This window comes from Tachysurus vachellii, chromosome 9 (assembly GCF_030014155.1).
Source record: "Tachysurus vachellii isolate PV-2020 chromosome 9, HZAU_Pvac_v1, whole genome shotgun sequence".
Taxonomy (NCBI): Eukaryota; Metazoa; Chordata; class Actinopteri; order Siluriformes; family Bagridae; genus Tachysurus; species Tachysurus vachellii.
In genome coordinates this window covers 23,626,419-23,642,336 of record NC_083468.1, presented here as the reverse complement: position 1 = coordinate 23,642,336, position 15,918 = coordinate 23,626,419, and the positions used below count along the sequence as shown (strand labels likewise).

The window sequence follows — 15,918 nt, the reverse complement described above, 5'->3', positions numbered from 1 at the left end:
ACCTCAGGCTTTATCATCTAATATTAACCATCAGTGTCACGAAACAGACTACGGAGTAAGACACATAATAGTAATAACAAAATAATAACATTCAAAAATATTGGCGAGACCCAAAGTAACGGGATATAGTTTAAATCCAAACATTTTACATTTATGGCATTTGGCAGATGCCCTTATTTAGAGCGATTGAGGGTTAAGGGCCTTGCTCAGGGGCCCAGCAGTGGCAGCATAGTGGACCATGGATTCAAACTCACAACCTTCCGATCAATAGTCCAACACTTTAACCACTAAGCCTTAGAAGATAGCTTCAATAATTATTTGAAAAACTTAATTAATTAGCTTCACTGACCATTTCGTGTGTCAATCCTCATGCCTCATGCTTATTGGTTCTTCTATCCACTACATGGTAATAACTAATTTTAATGCTGACTCAAGAGACGTTCACTGGTGCTCTAGGGAAATTTGAGTTCTCGCTTTTACAACTCATCAAACGCAGCCCATAAAGCTTGACATTTTTTGAAAAATCCAAAACGTATTTTATTAGCCGTGATTATCGAAAGGAGCTTTCAGGAGCACGACTATGAATGATGACTATTCTCATAAGCACATACCATAATAAGCACAACAGTGTGGTGCTTAAAAATTAGTTCCGTCAAATCTTTTGAGAGAGAGAAAAAAAAAATCCCTTTGAAATGGTTTTGGCAACAGCAACAAATAAAGAGGAACAACCGCATACAACAATCTGCCACTTATCGTGTTTAATCAATATTAAGCTATGTTTATGCAAAAAAAAACAAAAAAAAAAAGTGTGACATCTGCTTTCATCACAGAATTATATTTATTTATGTATGACAGTAATTGCTACATCCTGGTCAGGATCTAGAGCCTAGTCTGGAAACACTGGGTGTGAGGTGGGAATACATCCTGCTTGGTCCATTGCAGTGCACCAACACACATTCACACGAAGGGGAAATTAGAGCATAGTCAATTCACCTACAACCGTGTTTTTTGAGGTAAAGAACCCGGACATGTCCCGGTGTAGAACTCAAGCTGAGGTACGAGTCAGGAACCCTGGAGCTGTGAGCCAGCATCGCTACCCAATATCAAACTGACAACTAGCTGAAATCACAATAGGAAAATTTCCTGCTTCAGCCAACAATTAAACAGAGTACCTGGAGAAAACCCATGGTTAGAACATGCAAATCCAGGGCAGGAATCAAACCGCCAACCCCACTGATGCAAGGTAAAAGTGCTAACCAGAACAAACAAGAATTTAAAAAAATGACTTTCTGAATATTACACATACGTTACACTTGGATGAAGCTGTTAATGAGGAAACGTTGACGCACCGTTAAATAATAGCTGTGATAAATAATTGCTACATGATCTAAATATACAAATCGAATATATGAATAAATTATGATGAGTTCCCAAGCCACACCCCAAACTGTATAGTACCATGCTAAATGTCAAAATATTGTGTTACCTGAAGTATGGTATTATATACAATCTGGACATGTGTAAGCATGACAGTAGCATATTAGCCAAGCTTCTGGAAATTTACAGAATTACAGAAAAGGGTTTATACCCGATTCTACCAAATGTCAGTTTAACTATATATTATAATATAATAACATTTATTTTATAATAATTTGAACAGGTCAAGGGAGGTACTGGTAATAATAACACTATTATATATTTAAAGAACAAAAGTCAAAAATTAGAGCTTGTATGTCCACTAGGATGTCACTCAAAGACCAACCTGCTTTCGTTGGCTGGCTCTTTCTTCTCTCGCACCTTCAGCCACTTGCGTATCAGAAAGCGTTTCCGTCGTGGTGAGGCGCTGGGAGTAGAACAGTTGGACCATGGAACGTCCTCGTCGCTGGATGGGGTGATTTCAATGGCAGGAAGTTGTAGATACTCCTTGGAGGCTAAGCGGGAGCCTGAATGTCTCAGGGATCCGTTTTCCAGACGCTCGCTCGTTGCCTTCTTTGTTCGACGCATCTTCAAGCGGCGCCGCCTCAAGGTGGGCGTGGAGGAGCTGGACCAGGCCGAGCAGGGATCGTCCCGTGGGACCTGTACCCGGAGAGATGGCGGCCTCAGAGTGTCTGTCATTCTCAACAAAGTAAGGGCCTGCCTGCACCACTGTCGGTGTTGACGTCAGAGTTGCTACTGAGTCTGCTAAGAAGCTGGCTGGGTAACAAAGAAGCAAGATTTGTTGTAGATCCTGATGACCGTTTCCAGAAAAGTGTGTCTGCCCAGCTGGTTTAGTCCAATAAAACTAAAAGACTTCCTGTTTACTGATTGATCCTGTTGGTGCTGCAAGACATGATAAAATCCTCACGGTCGTATCTCATCGGCTCCTACAGAAATGCTCCTCTGTCTGACGATGATCCGCCAACTGTAACCTCAATCAAGAGTCGATTATCACATGAAATCTTTTGATTTGTCCCAGAATTGTCCCTTTTTGATGAAGGATGCGATAGACTGATAGATCAACGGACGGATAAAGTATGCGAGTTACAGGAGGCTTGCTGTCAGGACTCGAGCAATGGAGCAAATGTATCAGGTGACACAGCAGGACTCTTGTTTCCCCTCACCACAAATAAAACATGCATAAGCACCGGCTGACAATGTAATAGTACTCCAGGCCTCCCTGAATGTCAGTGGCTCAGTTAGAGACATTCACACTCTCACAAGCGAAGGAATCCCAGTAAGAACACACTGGTGGTACCTTCTGCTCTCGGATGCAATGGGATGCTCCTGAAACCCTGCAGTGATAGACTGAAGTTCCAGGACACACTGTGACTTTAGAGGAACACAAACGTCTGGTGTTCTGAAGTGTAGGAAGTGTAGGTTAAGTCCTTGAGGGGCATTTAACCTGAGATATCTCACCACTGGGTACACGGTATACGTGAACGGTATGCTTGTCCATTTAGAGGCATCAGGGAAGTGGCACAGTTGCAAGGTTAAGTGGTGTGCTACCTGTATGTGTGGGGGGTGTGTGTGTGGGTGTCTTTGGTTAAATCCCTGAGGTATTTCTTCTCAATGCTCCTCTTCTTAAATGTCTGGCCCAAGCAGCTGTCCCTGCCTACAGGTTAAAGTAAAGTGATAGGGTTTGCTAGGTATCCAAGACACCAACAGCCGAACAATTATGGATAAGGTGATGTATAAAGTAGTGATGGGCACAAAGGTAGTAAACTAATTTGTATTTAATTCTCACGTAGCACCTATTGACCTGTAAGACCAGTTCTCACCATGAACACTATAGTAATTATGCAGGACTGCTATACTATACAGTCTTTTACAAGACTGCACTATATAGGTTCTGCAATGGAAACCATAATTAACACAGTTAACGTCTGTGGTTTATGTGACACAAAAACATACTGTAGTGTTACTGAGAACTTTTACTGGTTTGAAGACCTAAAAGAAATTATAGTCCTTTTAGTAATGTGTCATATTTATTTTAGTCATATTCATTGAAATGTATTCAGCTACATAGTTTCTCTTTTTTTTTGTTAATTAATCAATGACATTAATTAAACAAATCATATCTAAACTTATTTTATGACTACACAATGACTTAAAATGCCCATCACTAATTAGTAAACATGTCTTCACAAAACACACAGACAAGAGGACATTTGTGAAATCAACCACGATGAAACACACACACGCAAACACACACACACACACACGCACGCACACGCACTCACACGCACACACACGCACACACACACTACACAATCATATTTTATCATACTGTGGCTTTGCCTGTGAACTGAAACTCACTGGTCTCAGCTAACACTACCACCAACACACACACACACACACGCACACGCACTCACACGCACACACACGCACACAGACACACTACACAATCATATTTTATCTTACTGTGGCTTTGCCTGTGAACTGAAACTCACTGGTCTCAGCTAACACTACCACCAACACACACACACGCACGCACACGCACTCACACGCACACACACGCACACACACACACTACACAATCATATTTTATCATACTGTGGCTTTGCCTGTGAACTGAAACTCACTGGTCTCAGCTAACACTACCACCAACTCACACTGAACTCATTGCCCTGAGCCTCTGTTTCATGTTAGAGGATGTTAAGACTGTTAGACGTTTTTATGATATACTGAATCCATCTACAGTGTAAATACATTCGAAGGCACCATTATTAATGGAGACTATACTGCCAACCGTTAACGCAAATGTAAACGCAAAAACATTAAAATAACTAACAAGCACGGACGCATGGAGGTTGTAGTTGTAAACTGCACGTTACTCCACCCCCTTGTTTTTATCTCACTCCAAAGACTAAAATCAACAAATCATATATGACTACACAATGTATACACAAATATGACATGATGTAGGTCTTCAAAATAAATGACAATAAAGTCCTTGTGGTCTAGAGATCAGGAATTGTCTGCATCATTAATAAACTTTACTTGATTCAGAGTTTGGGAGTAAGTCACAAGTAAGTGCAAGTCACAAGTAAGTCTCAAGTCTTTTTTTAATATTTGTCAAGCAAGTCTTAAGTCTCAAATGTGCGACTTAAGTCTGACTCGAGTCAAGTCGAGTCCCCCATCTCCGAGTCATTTAACTCAAGTTCGAGTCAAGTCTCAAGTCATGAATGTAAAGTCAAAGCCGAGTCTTTTTTTAATATTTTTCAAGCAAGTCTCAAGTCTCAAATATGCGACTTAAGTCTGACTCGAGTCAAGACATATGACTCGAGTCCCCCATCTCTGACTTGATTACTCTTAGACTTATAGTTTAATCTTGCTGGTTTTTCCGTAATAATGAAAAAAAAATGAAGTTAAATTGGGGCATAGAAGCATTTATTATCACCACATATACATTACAGTACAGTGGAATTCAATTCTTCACATATCCCAGCTGATGAGGTTGGGGTCGAAGCGAAGGGGCAGCTATGATACAGCACTCCCGGAGCAGTGAGGGTTAACGGCCTTGCATAATTGCCCAAATTGTTTTGTTTAGCCTATGGGTTATGAATGGTGAACATACACATAACCCAAGACATCTGGTACACTAATAAATACTAGCATTTACTCACAATACTGTACTTAGCTATGTTTTATTGTGTAGTTTCTTGTTTGTCGTGTCCTCAAACAGCTAGATTCTTGGATAATTATTTGCAACGGAAATGCAGAAGCACCATAGCACACTAGTAAGTCATTTATATATTTATCCATTAGCATGAGTCAGTAGTGAATAGTGAATGGGGAAACCCCAACAGGGCAGCCTGAGCAAACACAAGTCTAACAGTGTAAACAAATCAGTCTGGACCATCCAGAGTATCTAAAGCCAAACATCTGCACCTTTGGCCTCCAGATTTGACAATGATGTTGATTCAGCAAACATCATATTATAAGTAAACAATGATCTGACTTTCTGATTGCGCTCCCAATGGTAACTGGAAGAAACGGTAAAACTAATACTGGAAAGAGATCTGTGCAATAAAAAGAATTTATTTTAGACTTATTAGAACTCTAATGGAGCAATGATGTAATTTAGACAGGACAGATAACTATGGAAGAAATGAATTGGCACAAAGGCAGATCAATTAAAAGAGATGCATGAATATATTGGCTTTATTTATTTATTTTAGAAATTAAAAAATGGTTCACAAATATATTTAGAATGTACAAACACGCATACGTGTAACAGAATGAATTGAGCTGTGAATCATTTATGCATCGTGTGGCAGGTTTTTAACCACTTGCTAGCGACTGGACAACTTAAAGCTTAAATTTAGTATCAATTATATAGAAGAAGAATAAAAGCCTTTATTTTGTCACATAAACATCACAGCACAGTGAAATTCTTCCTCCACATATCCAAACTTTGGAGGTTGGGGTCAGAGCACAGGGTCAGCCATGACACAGCGCCCCCTGGAGCAGAGAGGGTTAAGGGCCCGACATCGGCAGCTTGGTAGAGCTGATCCTGATCCTCTGATCAACAATCCAGCACCTTAACTGCTTAGTATAAACCATACTAAGATTTCAGCATCACAAGGAACCTGGAATCTATCTATGGGGACTCGGAGTACAAGGTGCAGACATCCAGGACATCCTGGACAAAATTGCACATACTATGGAACATTTAGAGATGGCAATCAGACTACAACATGTGTCATAGGGAGGAACCTGGAGAACCCAGAGGAAGCATGAAAACATCGTACCCCTGAACACCTACAGTCTAACCACTAAACAATACAATTGCATTAATATTCTCAGGAATACCGTATAACCATCCGGTCGTATAAGGATTTAGTTGACAGGTTGTTCCAATCGTCTGGAGAACTCGATGTCCTTCTGCTGATTTTAGCTCTTTCTATTACTCAATCACGAGTCCAGTTAATCAGTCCTCTGTTTCTGAGAACTTTTCTAAGCTTCTCTACTCATATAATTTTGTATTCATATTTACACGACTTAGAATAAATAACCAGACTGTTATTAGTATCCAGCAATTTTATAGCATTTACTATCATTTGAACTGAAAATAAATATGGAATAGAATGGCCTAAAGGATCAATTCATGGAAGTCAGACCCTTAACTTGGAGTGCAGCTTAACCAGTGATGAATGTCACTAAATGTGAACGTGAACGAAGAAATATTTTTGTCCGAGTGCAGATACGCAATCATTCAGGAGGAAGTAAATCACTCTGCTGACAAAAACAGTGCTACTGAATCGCTCTGATTTTAATCACACTGGGGAAAAGTGGAATATGGATTTGCTAATGTAATATTTCACAATCCTGCTGTTAGTGTTTTCCATTCTGGTTCTTCCAGAACTACAGCGTTGGCTAATTAAACACACTGCAACACAAAGGCTCGTTAAAGGTTGTATAACTTAGGAGCATGGATCGGGGTTAAGTTTATTCATCGATTGTTCGTATTTACACCACGGAACGAGCAGATGTGTGATATCCTGGGAAAAACACTCCGTCTGGGGAAATTAATTCTACAGTCTGTGGACTTTCCAGAATCTATACAAGTCTCTAATAGAAAGTGCTGTAAAGAGGACGATGATAACATCGAAAGATTTAATAAAGACTACACTGAACACACTGGTTGTCTAAAAACAACCACTATGTTGCAAATATATACTGAATTCATTAGCATTTCATTTAAATAAATAAATAAATAGTCACACAATCCATGTATGTCCATCGTCGCTTAATAGCCTACAGACATATTTTGTTAGGCAACTTCCTTATCGATCTAACACCATATCTGTGGAATGCCCTGATTTTTAGGCTTTTGCCATTTAATTAAAACAATAATAATTTACAGAGATAAAATTGTTTCAGAAAGCAGGTGTGAGACTATGCTACAGGCTAGAAAATAAAACCTATCAATATATTTGCCAGAAAAATCTATCAATATGTTTGCCAGAACACTATTCCATAGTGATATCTAACCAACACATTTTTATAAGAACTCCAGCAAAGCCAGAGATCTATTTATAAATGTGAGTGACCTTTGTTCTGCCCTGTGATGATCTGAGGCCTGTTATGTACATGTAGAGCTACAGGTTTCGATCCGTTAGCTGAAAGTATGTGAGTGAGTATGAAAAGTAGGACAAACAATGTAGGACGATGGAAAAAAGTAAAAATTCAGAGTAAACACCACCATCACTACCACCATACTAAAATGATGAACAAGCCACTCGCCGTCTGGTTCAGTCTCCCGGAGTTTTTTTTATTTTTCTCTCTGAGAATGAAGATCGTTTCTTTCTACTTTCACAGGAAGAAAACCTTCCATGTTTAACGCAGCACTTGAGGAGCGGTCTGGATGATATTTGGATCTTATTTTTGTAACTAGGGATATCAATCAGCATGCTAGTCAAATGGTAGACAATCTTTTCTGCTTGCCCTGCTAACCATGCTAACTATGCTACTCCTATAACAAATGGGACATTTACGTTACAATTTTTGCCATTAAGATCTTTTTGCCGTTTCTTCTTATAAGTATTAGTTTATATCTTAGCAAACTGTATCAATGTCACAAAAAAAAAATAAATAAATAATGTGAACATTGCTAACAAAAATTCATCACGATTTCCATATATGGTAATAAGGTAATGGGCGGGGTTAGAACTATGACAAGAAGAAGTACTGACTAGCAAAAATTTTGAGAACAGATGGTTATTTTGTCGGCTTTAACACGAGCTGAGCGTGAGTGATTTACACTTTCTTTAGCTATCAGGCTAAAGATCAACAAAACTTTCTGGATTTCGTGTTTAGAAGCAGAGCGATCACTTGATTGTGTCCATGTGGTAAAGGTTATGTCTTTTCACTTCCTCTGCCTGGATTATGTTGCTTATGTCTTCTGTGACATGTTTCCTGGACATACGCAGAAAAAAAAAACTTTATTAGACTCAAATACTTTTAAAATAAACAGACAAGGATGAATCGAGTTGGGACAGAGAGAGAGAGAGAGAGAGAGAGAGAGAGAGAGAGAGCGCAGGTGTAGAGTAGGGATACGTGTTCAACAACGTTCAGTCGTGTTAAATCTCTTTTCCGCAGCCGTTTGAGGAACATGCACGTCGAACACGGCACTGTTTCTTCTCCTCCTCTATTGAGGTCAGCTTTGTTTCAGAGGCAGCGGAAATTCCCCGTGGAGTCAGACGGGCGGATGAATAAAGTAACTTTCACTACATCCTGACAACAATATCCCAATCTAAACCACTAACCACGTCACACACGAGCCTGTGAATAACACTGTCTGGATACAGAGCTTTGAGGAGGAATGGGCTGAGACGCTAGTAGTGCAGACTTTCCTCTAATATTCTCAGAAAGCGCTAGAACTCGACTGATCCCTTTATTCTCTGACCTCTTATTGACATTGACCAAAACTGATGCCTGAATATTTTGCATCCGATATATTTTCTAGTCCTCGTGTCTCACACCTACAAAACTCATCACTGATTAGATATTGGGGAAAAAACTTAGAAAAAGTTGCAAAAAATAATTAGATAATTCATCAGGAATAAATCCAATTTAGCAAAAAGGTAGCCAATTCAGGTGCCATTTATTTATTTATTTGTTTGTTTGTTGATTTATTTGTGTATGCATTTATATATTGTTTGTTTGTTTATCTTCATTCCAACACTTTAATTGTCATTTATTTAGTATAAAATACAATTATTTTATTAAATATTTAATAAATAATAAAATTACATTTGAATAAGATAAAGTTATATAAAGACAAAAAATACAGCAAAAATACATTTTAAAAAAACAGAGGCAAGTGGCAACGTGTGGGCGATTTAAATTTGTACTTTACTTACTCTCTTTTGTTTTAAATAAATAAGTAAATAAATATACTTATTATATCTATTAGGTTTTTTCTTGTTTTTTACTTGGCCAATTGCATCAATGTCACAGATTTTGCTTGTTTCTAAAATAAATTTAAAAAAATCATCACATTTTCCTTATATGGTAACAGAGTAATGGGCTGGGTTAAAAATTAGACAACAAGAAGTACTGACTAGCAAAAATTTTGAGATCAGATGAATATTTTGTTGGATTTAACATGAACTGAGTATTTAACCTCGCCACTTTCACTAGTCCTAAGTATTCAGAACACTTCGTATGTAAGACGACATGCAAGTTCTTATGACACTGAGGTCATGAGACTGCTGTGGTACACACTCTCTCTCTCACACACACACACACGAAATGTCCAGAAAGTGGACTTCTGAAGAGCATAAAGTTGATGAATAATGTGCCGTCCTGTGGCCCTCACAGAGACCTACAATCTCCCCTCAGCATAGCTAATAACTGCAATCGCTTCATCCCAAATTACAGTCATAAACCTATGTCCTTAACATACAATTAGCTTCCATCTGCAGGACCATTTTAGATCCTGCTCCGCTCATCCATCACTGTCACTGAAAGTAGGAGCTTCTTTGGCTAAGTGAAGCTTGGCTTGTCTTCAGGCTTGTGTGTGGCGGCCCGAGGAAGAAAAAACCATCACGTGGGAAAAACTTCAGGCTTTGAACTTTAACGTGTTCCTCTTTAGCATGTTCGGCAACCAGAAGAAAGACCTCCAGGGGTGAGAAATACAAGCAAGTGATGAAACACTCGTAGAAATAACAAGCGGACATGATGCTATACAGAACAGCAGAACCTGCAGTGTTCTATTCCTTTTGTTCAACAAATATAACTCTGTATTCATTACAAAGAAAAACATCATACTTTTTATCCATTTGCATATTTATATATTTACTATTTACTATTTGCTATTTACTGATTTAATAAGAAATTAGGGGACTTGGAAGCCTAGTGGTTAAGGTGTTGGACAACCGATTGGAAGGCCATGGGTTCGAATCCCAGGTCCACCAGACTGCCACTGCTGGGCCCCTGTGCAAGGCCCTTAACCCTCAATTGCTCAGTTGTATAAAATGAGATAAAAATGTAAGTCGCTCTGGATAAAGGAGTCTGTTTACAGTAAATGCTGTAAAGGTAAGAAATACATTTTTTCACAGTCTTCATAAAATCTCCTTTTATGAAGATGTAATGGAAAATGTGCAATCAGTCAGATTATCAGCATCATCTAGGCCAGTCACTTCTACTGAGGTTAGAATTAGTCACAGCGTTTGATGCCTGGAAGCCTCGAGTCTCTTATGACTGGACTGTCCTTCATTCATTCGGTGAGCTTAGCGTCAGCATCTCTGCACTATCAGCATCGTCAGCTGCGGTTTTACAAACTGAATCTAGATACCTCAGTTTGCTACAGCACATAAAACCATGACATGATCTTGAACATGAACATGATATTTAGAGCATTAGCATTTAAAACACCTTCTTTAACCTGACTGACCTTTTATAAATCCGGGATTACACAGGATCTCTGTCTGAATTACACAGGATCTCTCTCTGAAACCAAAGCAAGATTAAAATTAAATAAAATAAAAACCCTGCACCTCTTAACTCTTACAACCAGATGCCCAAAAAAATAGTTACGATGTTATAACATAACAGTTACGTTAATGTTACGATGTTAATATAAAGCTCATATGATAGTAGACACTCAGGACTTGTAGTTAATTTGTAGTTAATAATGTTTAATGTCTTGTTAATAATTTGTAGTGTTTTTAAGTATTTCTGTTTTGCTCTAGATGACTTGGGGCAACGTTTTCATAGAAAAGTTCCGAAAAAACAAAAAAGGTTAGTTTTTTTTCCACCCAAATTTTTGTATATTTAAAGTAAATGCTGATTTCGAACCCATTTCTGCTCTCTGATACGCATCAAGTGCTTGTTCACAGTGTTGCATCTATAATTGGTGGGTGTTTATCTTCAACCACTAATATTCTGTCGCATGCTAAAAGCCATCTGTAATCACATCATGTGTTCATCTCTAACTGTTACAATGTAGTCCATGTAGTCGTGGCCTAATGGTTAGAGAGTCTAACTCCTAACCCTAAGGTTGTGGGTTCGAGTCTCAGACTGAGGCCACAACTGAGGTGCCTTTGAGCAAGGCACCGAACCCCCAGAATAAATGGCTGCCCACTGCTCCGGGTGTGTGTTCACGGTGTGTGTGTTCACACACAGCAGTGAACACACACACCGTGAACACACACCCGGAGCAAAAAAAACAACCGTCAGAAAAACAACGTTGGTTTCTAAAACATTGTGCCCTGTGACATACGCTGGTGTCACTTTAACACACAAGCCTCCCACAAACACTTCCTGTGGGCTTCGCATTCCCACACTCGAGCGCTCTAGAAAATGTGGCTAAAGGTTCTGCTTGCTTTCATTTAAAAATAAATAATACCAGACAGTTATGTGTGAATAATCTTCATGTATATGGTGTTATAATAGAAATGATTTAGATGTTGTTTTTCAAAATGAACCAGACGCACTGTTATGACAGTAATAACACTTTATGTGCTTTTGTAACATCTAATGTAACTAATCTAATGTACGCTAATTTTTCCACATACTTCATCAAGAATGTTCGTTTTTGCTTTAAGGAAAAGGACAATGTCTTTCTGGGCTTCTGAGCACCTGTTCATCCGCATGTGAAAACTCACACACACACACACACACACACTCAATGATAAATGTCAACTCAAGGAGAGACCTTGTGTTTCCCAATGGCTTGGAAGAGCTCAAGTTACAAAACCTACTCTGTGGGGTCCAGTGGAAAATCTCTGTTTATGTATGTACAATATGTGTGTGTGTGTGTGCGTGTGTGTGTGTACTCATGTGAGTGTGAGTGTATGTGAGCTCAGAAGGTAAGGGTGTAATTGTATTGGCGCCCGTAAACAACCTCGACACACACAGCATTAGCCTCACCATAGAGAGCAGGATCATGACTGTTAATAGACACAAAGACACATTATAATTTTTTAGCCTTTTATAGTTCTCATGAACGCTTCCCAAAGACCCCATAAACAAATCAGCTCTTCTTCGAACTTATAGAAGCGAGATGGCACTGAGAAACAATCGCTCTTGTAAACAAGTTCCCTTTTTTCCCTCTCTTGAAGTGAATAAGAGAACAAAAACACAGCTCATCGTGATACAGAAAAAAACTGTTTTAGCTTTACGTCCGAATGTTACAAGGCACTGACGCTGGAGACTCCTTCCATGAAATGTTAAATATACATCTACAAACAGAAACGTACACGGTTTAATCATCGACATGTTTATTTATAGAAACAATACTGTACTTTTACCTCATTTAAGGTGAGACAGTACAGGAGGAAATGAAAATGCTGGCTCACTTTCAAAATTTATATGTAAATTATAACATCTAATCTACATCTGAGAAGTTTTTCTAGAAAACTAGACTAACAACTTTGAGGAATGCTTAAGCTCCGCCCACTTTGTAGTCATTCTGTTATATATATATATATATATAGTCTGTCATTACATTTTAATGATAGATGTTATTTTCTTTTATAATCCTAATAATCCACACTTAACTAGACTGTAAACACTGAAAACAGATGAATTCTTAAATTTTATTTATTGATTTATTTATTTATTTGTGTATGCATTTATATGCTGTTTGTTTGTTTATCTTCATTCCAACACTTTAATTGTCATTTATTTTGTATAAAATACAATTATTTTATTAAATATTTAATAAATAATAAAATTTAAATAAAGTAAGATAAGATAAAGCTATATAAAGACAAAAAATACAGCAAAAAATACATTTTTAAAAAACAGAGGCAAGTGGCTATTTATTTATTTATTTATTTATTTATTTTGGTTCTACTTTTAATGTTATTCATTGAATAACAAAGACATGACCAGCTTTTCTATTAAACATTTCCTCTGGGGACGGTGGAAAAAAAATAATTTTAAGAACATCATCATTCCTGGTATTTTAGGTTCTATTACGTATGCAAATATATGCAAATTTATTTCGATTTTTTTTTTTTTTTTTTGCATAAACAAATTGACAAAAATTCCAATATCGGCAATCAAAATCTTAAACAAAGCTTAATTGTGCTATTTTAATGAAACTAAATGAAATAGTTTAATAAAAGTGACCCTGTTCACCTGTAGCGTCTGAAGCCAGGGATAACAACATAATACAGCTTATAACAAATAAATCATCTCATCGTCCCTGAAGATCTTTACATCCGACGAAAGAGCAGAAAAGAGACTTATAGAGAAATCAACATGAAACCATGTTTAATTGTTTACCTGCTGCAGAGTCCAGCTTTTCTGACGGCCGAGTTAAAGTCGCTGCATTTGTTTACAATAAACACAGTGACGTCACACTGTGACACATGGAAATCCCGGCTCTCGTCCCGGGTCAAACTGAACAAAATAGAGCAGTTTACGTGTGAAATAAAGCATCCGTGATACTGTAGCTACCACACTAGTCTAACTTTGCCGTTTCTACTGCGCCATTGAAGCCTCCGCTTTGCTCAGCAGCATCGTACATGCCGATTGATGTAAATCCGTACTAGCATACTAGCATGCTAACTAGTATGCTAGCATGCTGACTAGTATGCTAAAGTAGTAGCACAAAATAAAGCCGTTTTATTTTCCGTTTTATTTCTGTAGCACATCATTAACACTCCTAGTACACACTGTTTAGTTAGTTGTACTCAGAGTTCACGCCTGAATTGTTTGCGTACTACGTTACATACTTTTTAGTAGGCGATGTAATTTATAAAGCCCTTTATTCTGAGAGTCCTTTCATTTTTTTTGAGTGACAGAGTTCCGGACTAACCGTTGACACGGATACGGGCACGCACCCGTTTCTGACCAATCAGAGCGCACAAAGGAGGAGTCAACGGCAAACTGTGCCGTTGTATCCAATCAGTGTGAGCGCGAGAGAGCAGACCACCGCTCTGCGTCCAATCGGGAAAGAGCGCGTGCTGACCAAAACAGCAGAGCAACTTCCGGGCGTTAACGCTTTCTGGGCTGTGATGCAAATTGAGTTGAAAGAGTCTCTCTCTCTCTCTCTCTCTCTCTCTCTCTCTCTCTCTCTCTTATTTTCTCTCTCTCTCTCTCTCTCTCTCTCTCTCTCTCTCTCTCTCTCTCTCTCTCTCTCTCTCTCTCTCTCTCTCTCTCTCTCTCTCTCTCTCTCTCTCTCTCTCTCTCTCTCTCTCTCTCTCTCTGTCACTTCATCTCTCTCTATCTCTACCTCCCTTCCTCCTGTCACTCTCTGTATCTCTATCTGTCTCTCTCTCTCTCTCTCTCTCACTCTCATTCTCTCTCTCTCTCTCTCTCTCTCTCTCTCTCTCTCTCTCTCTCTCTCTCTCTCTCTCTCTCTCTGTCACTTCATCTCTCTCTATCTCTACCTCCCTTCCTCCTGTCACTCTCTGTATCTCTATCTGTCTCTCTCTCTCTCTCTCTCTCTCTCTCTCACTCTCATTCTCTCTCTCTCTCTCTCTCTCTCTCTCTCTCTCTCTCTCTCTCTCTCTCTCTCTCTCTCTCTCTCTCTCTCTCTCTCTCTCTCTCTCTCTCTCTCTCTCTCTCTCTCTCTCTCTTATTCTCTCTCTCTCTCTCTCTCTCTCTCTCTCTCTCTCTCTCTCTCTCTCTCTCTCTCTCTCTGTCACTTCATCTCTCTCTATCTCTACCTCCCTTCCTCCTGTCACTCTCTGTATCTCTATCTGTCTCTCTCTCTCTCTCTCTCTCTCTCTCTCTCTCTCTCTCTCTCTCTCTCTCTCTCTCTCCGTCTGTATCTCTCTCTCTCTCTCTCTCTCTCTATCTCTATCTCTCTCTGTCACTTCATCTCTCTCTATCTCTACCTCCCTTCCTCCTGTCACTCTATTTCTCTTCCTTACTAAATCCATACTCTCTCTCTCTCTCTCTCTCTCTCTCTCTCTGTCTCTCTCCATCTATATCTCTATCTGTCTCTCTCTCTCCATCTGTATCTCTCTCTCTCTCTCTCTCTCTCTCTCTCTCTCTCTATCTCTATCTCTCTCTGTCACTTCATCTCTCTCTATCTCTACCTCCCTTCCTCCTGTCACTCTATTTCTCTTCCTTACTAAATCCATACTCTCTCTCTCTCTCTCTCTCTCTCTCTCTCTCTCTCTCTCTGTCTCTCTCTGTCTCTCTCTATCTGTCTCTCTCTCTCCGTCTGTATCTCTCTCTCTCTCTCTCTCTCACGCACACACACACGCATCTCAGTTACAAGTAAAGATCTAAAGAGGCTTTACAATGATTAAGTACGTTTTCAGACAGAAATGTCTGTTTTGCGCTTTCCATGTTCATGGTAGCTTTAATTAAAGTTGTAAATGAACTTTCTTGTTCTTTCTTGAACTTTTCTTCCTTTTACAACATTCATTATAATGTTAATAAATAAAAAAAAACATTCTTGTCAAAGTGCAGTAGTGTAAGAGGAAACGTGTCATTCTGTTTCGTGTCATTCTGCATTATTTTTCT

At 38.9% G+C, this 15,918-nt stretch overlaps 1 protein-coding gene across 3 annotated transcripts in view; it reads right to left on the bottom strand.

Moving 5' to 3' along the window:
* Positions 1-14,212, bottom strand: part of gramd1bb (GRAM domain containing 1Bb) — an 83,023-nt gene extending 68,811 nt beyond the window's left edge. For 2 of the 3 annotated variants that reach the window (XM_060878304.1, XM_060878305.1), the window contains exon 1: positions 1,763-2,454. In XM_060878304.1, the coding sequence (XP_060734287.1) occupies positions 1,763-2,115 (353 nt within the window). In that variant the 5' untranslated portion in view covers positions 2,116-2,454. Of the gene's footprint in view, positions 1-1,762; positions 2,455-13,722 lie in introns of those variants that run through there. The other variant, XM_060878306.1, reaches the window with a different exon arrangement.
* Between the last annotated feature and the right edge of the window lie 1,706 nt (positions 14,213-15,918).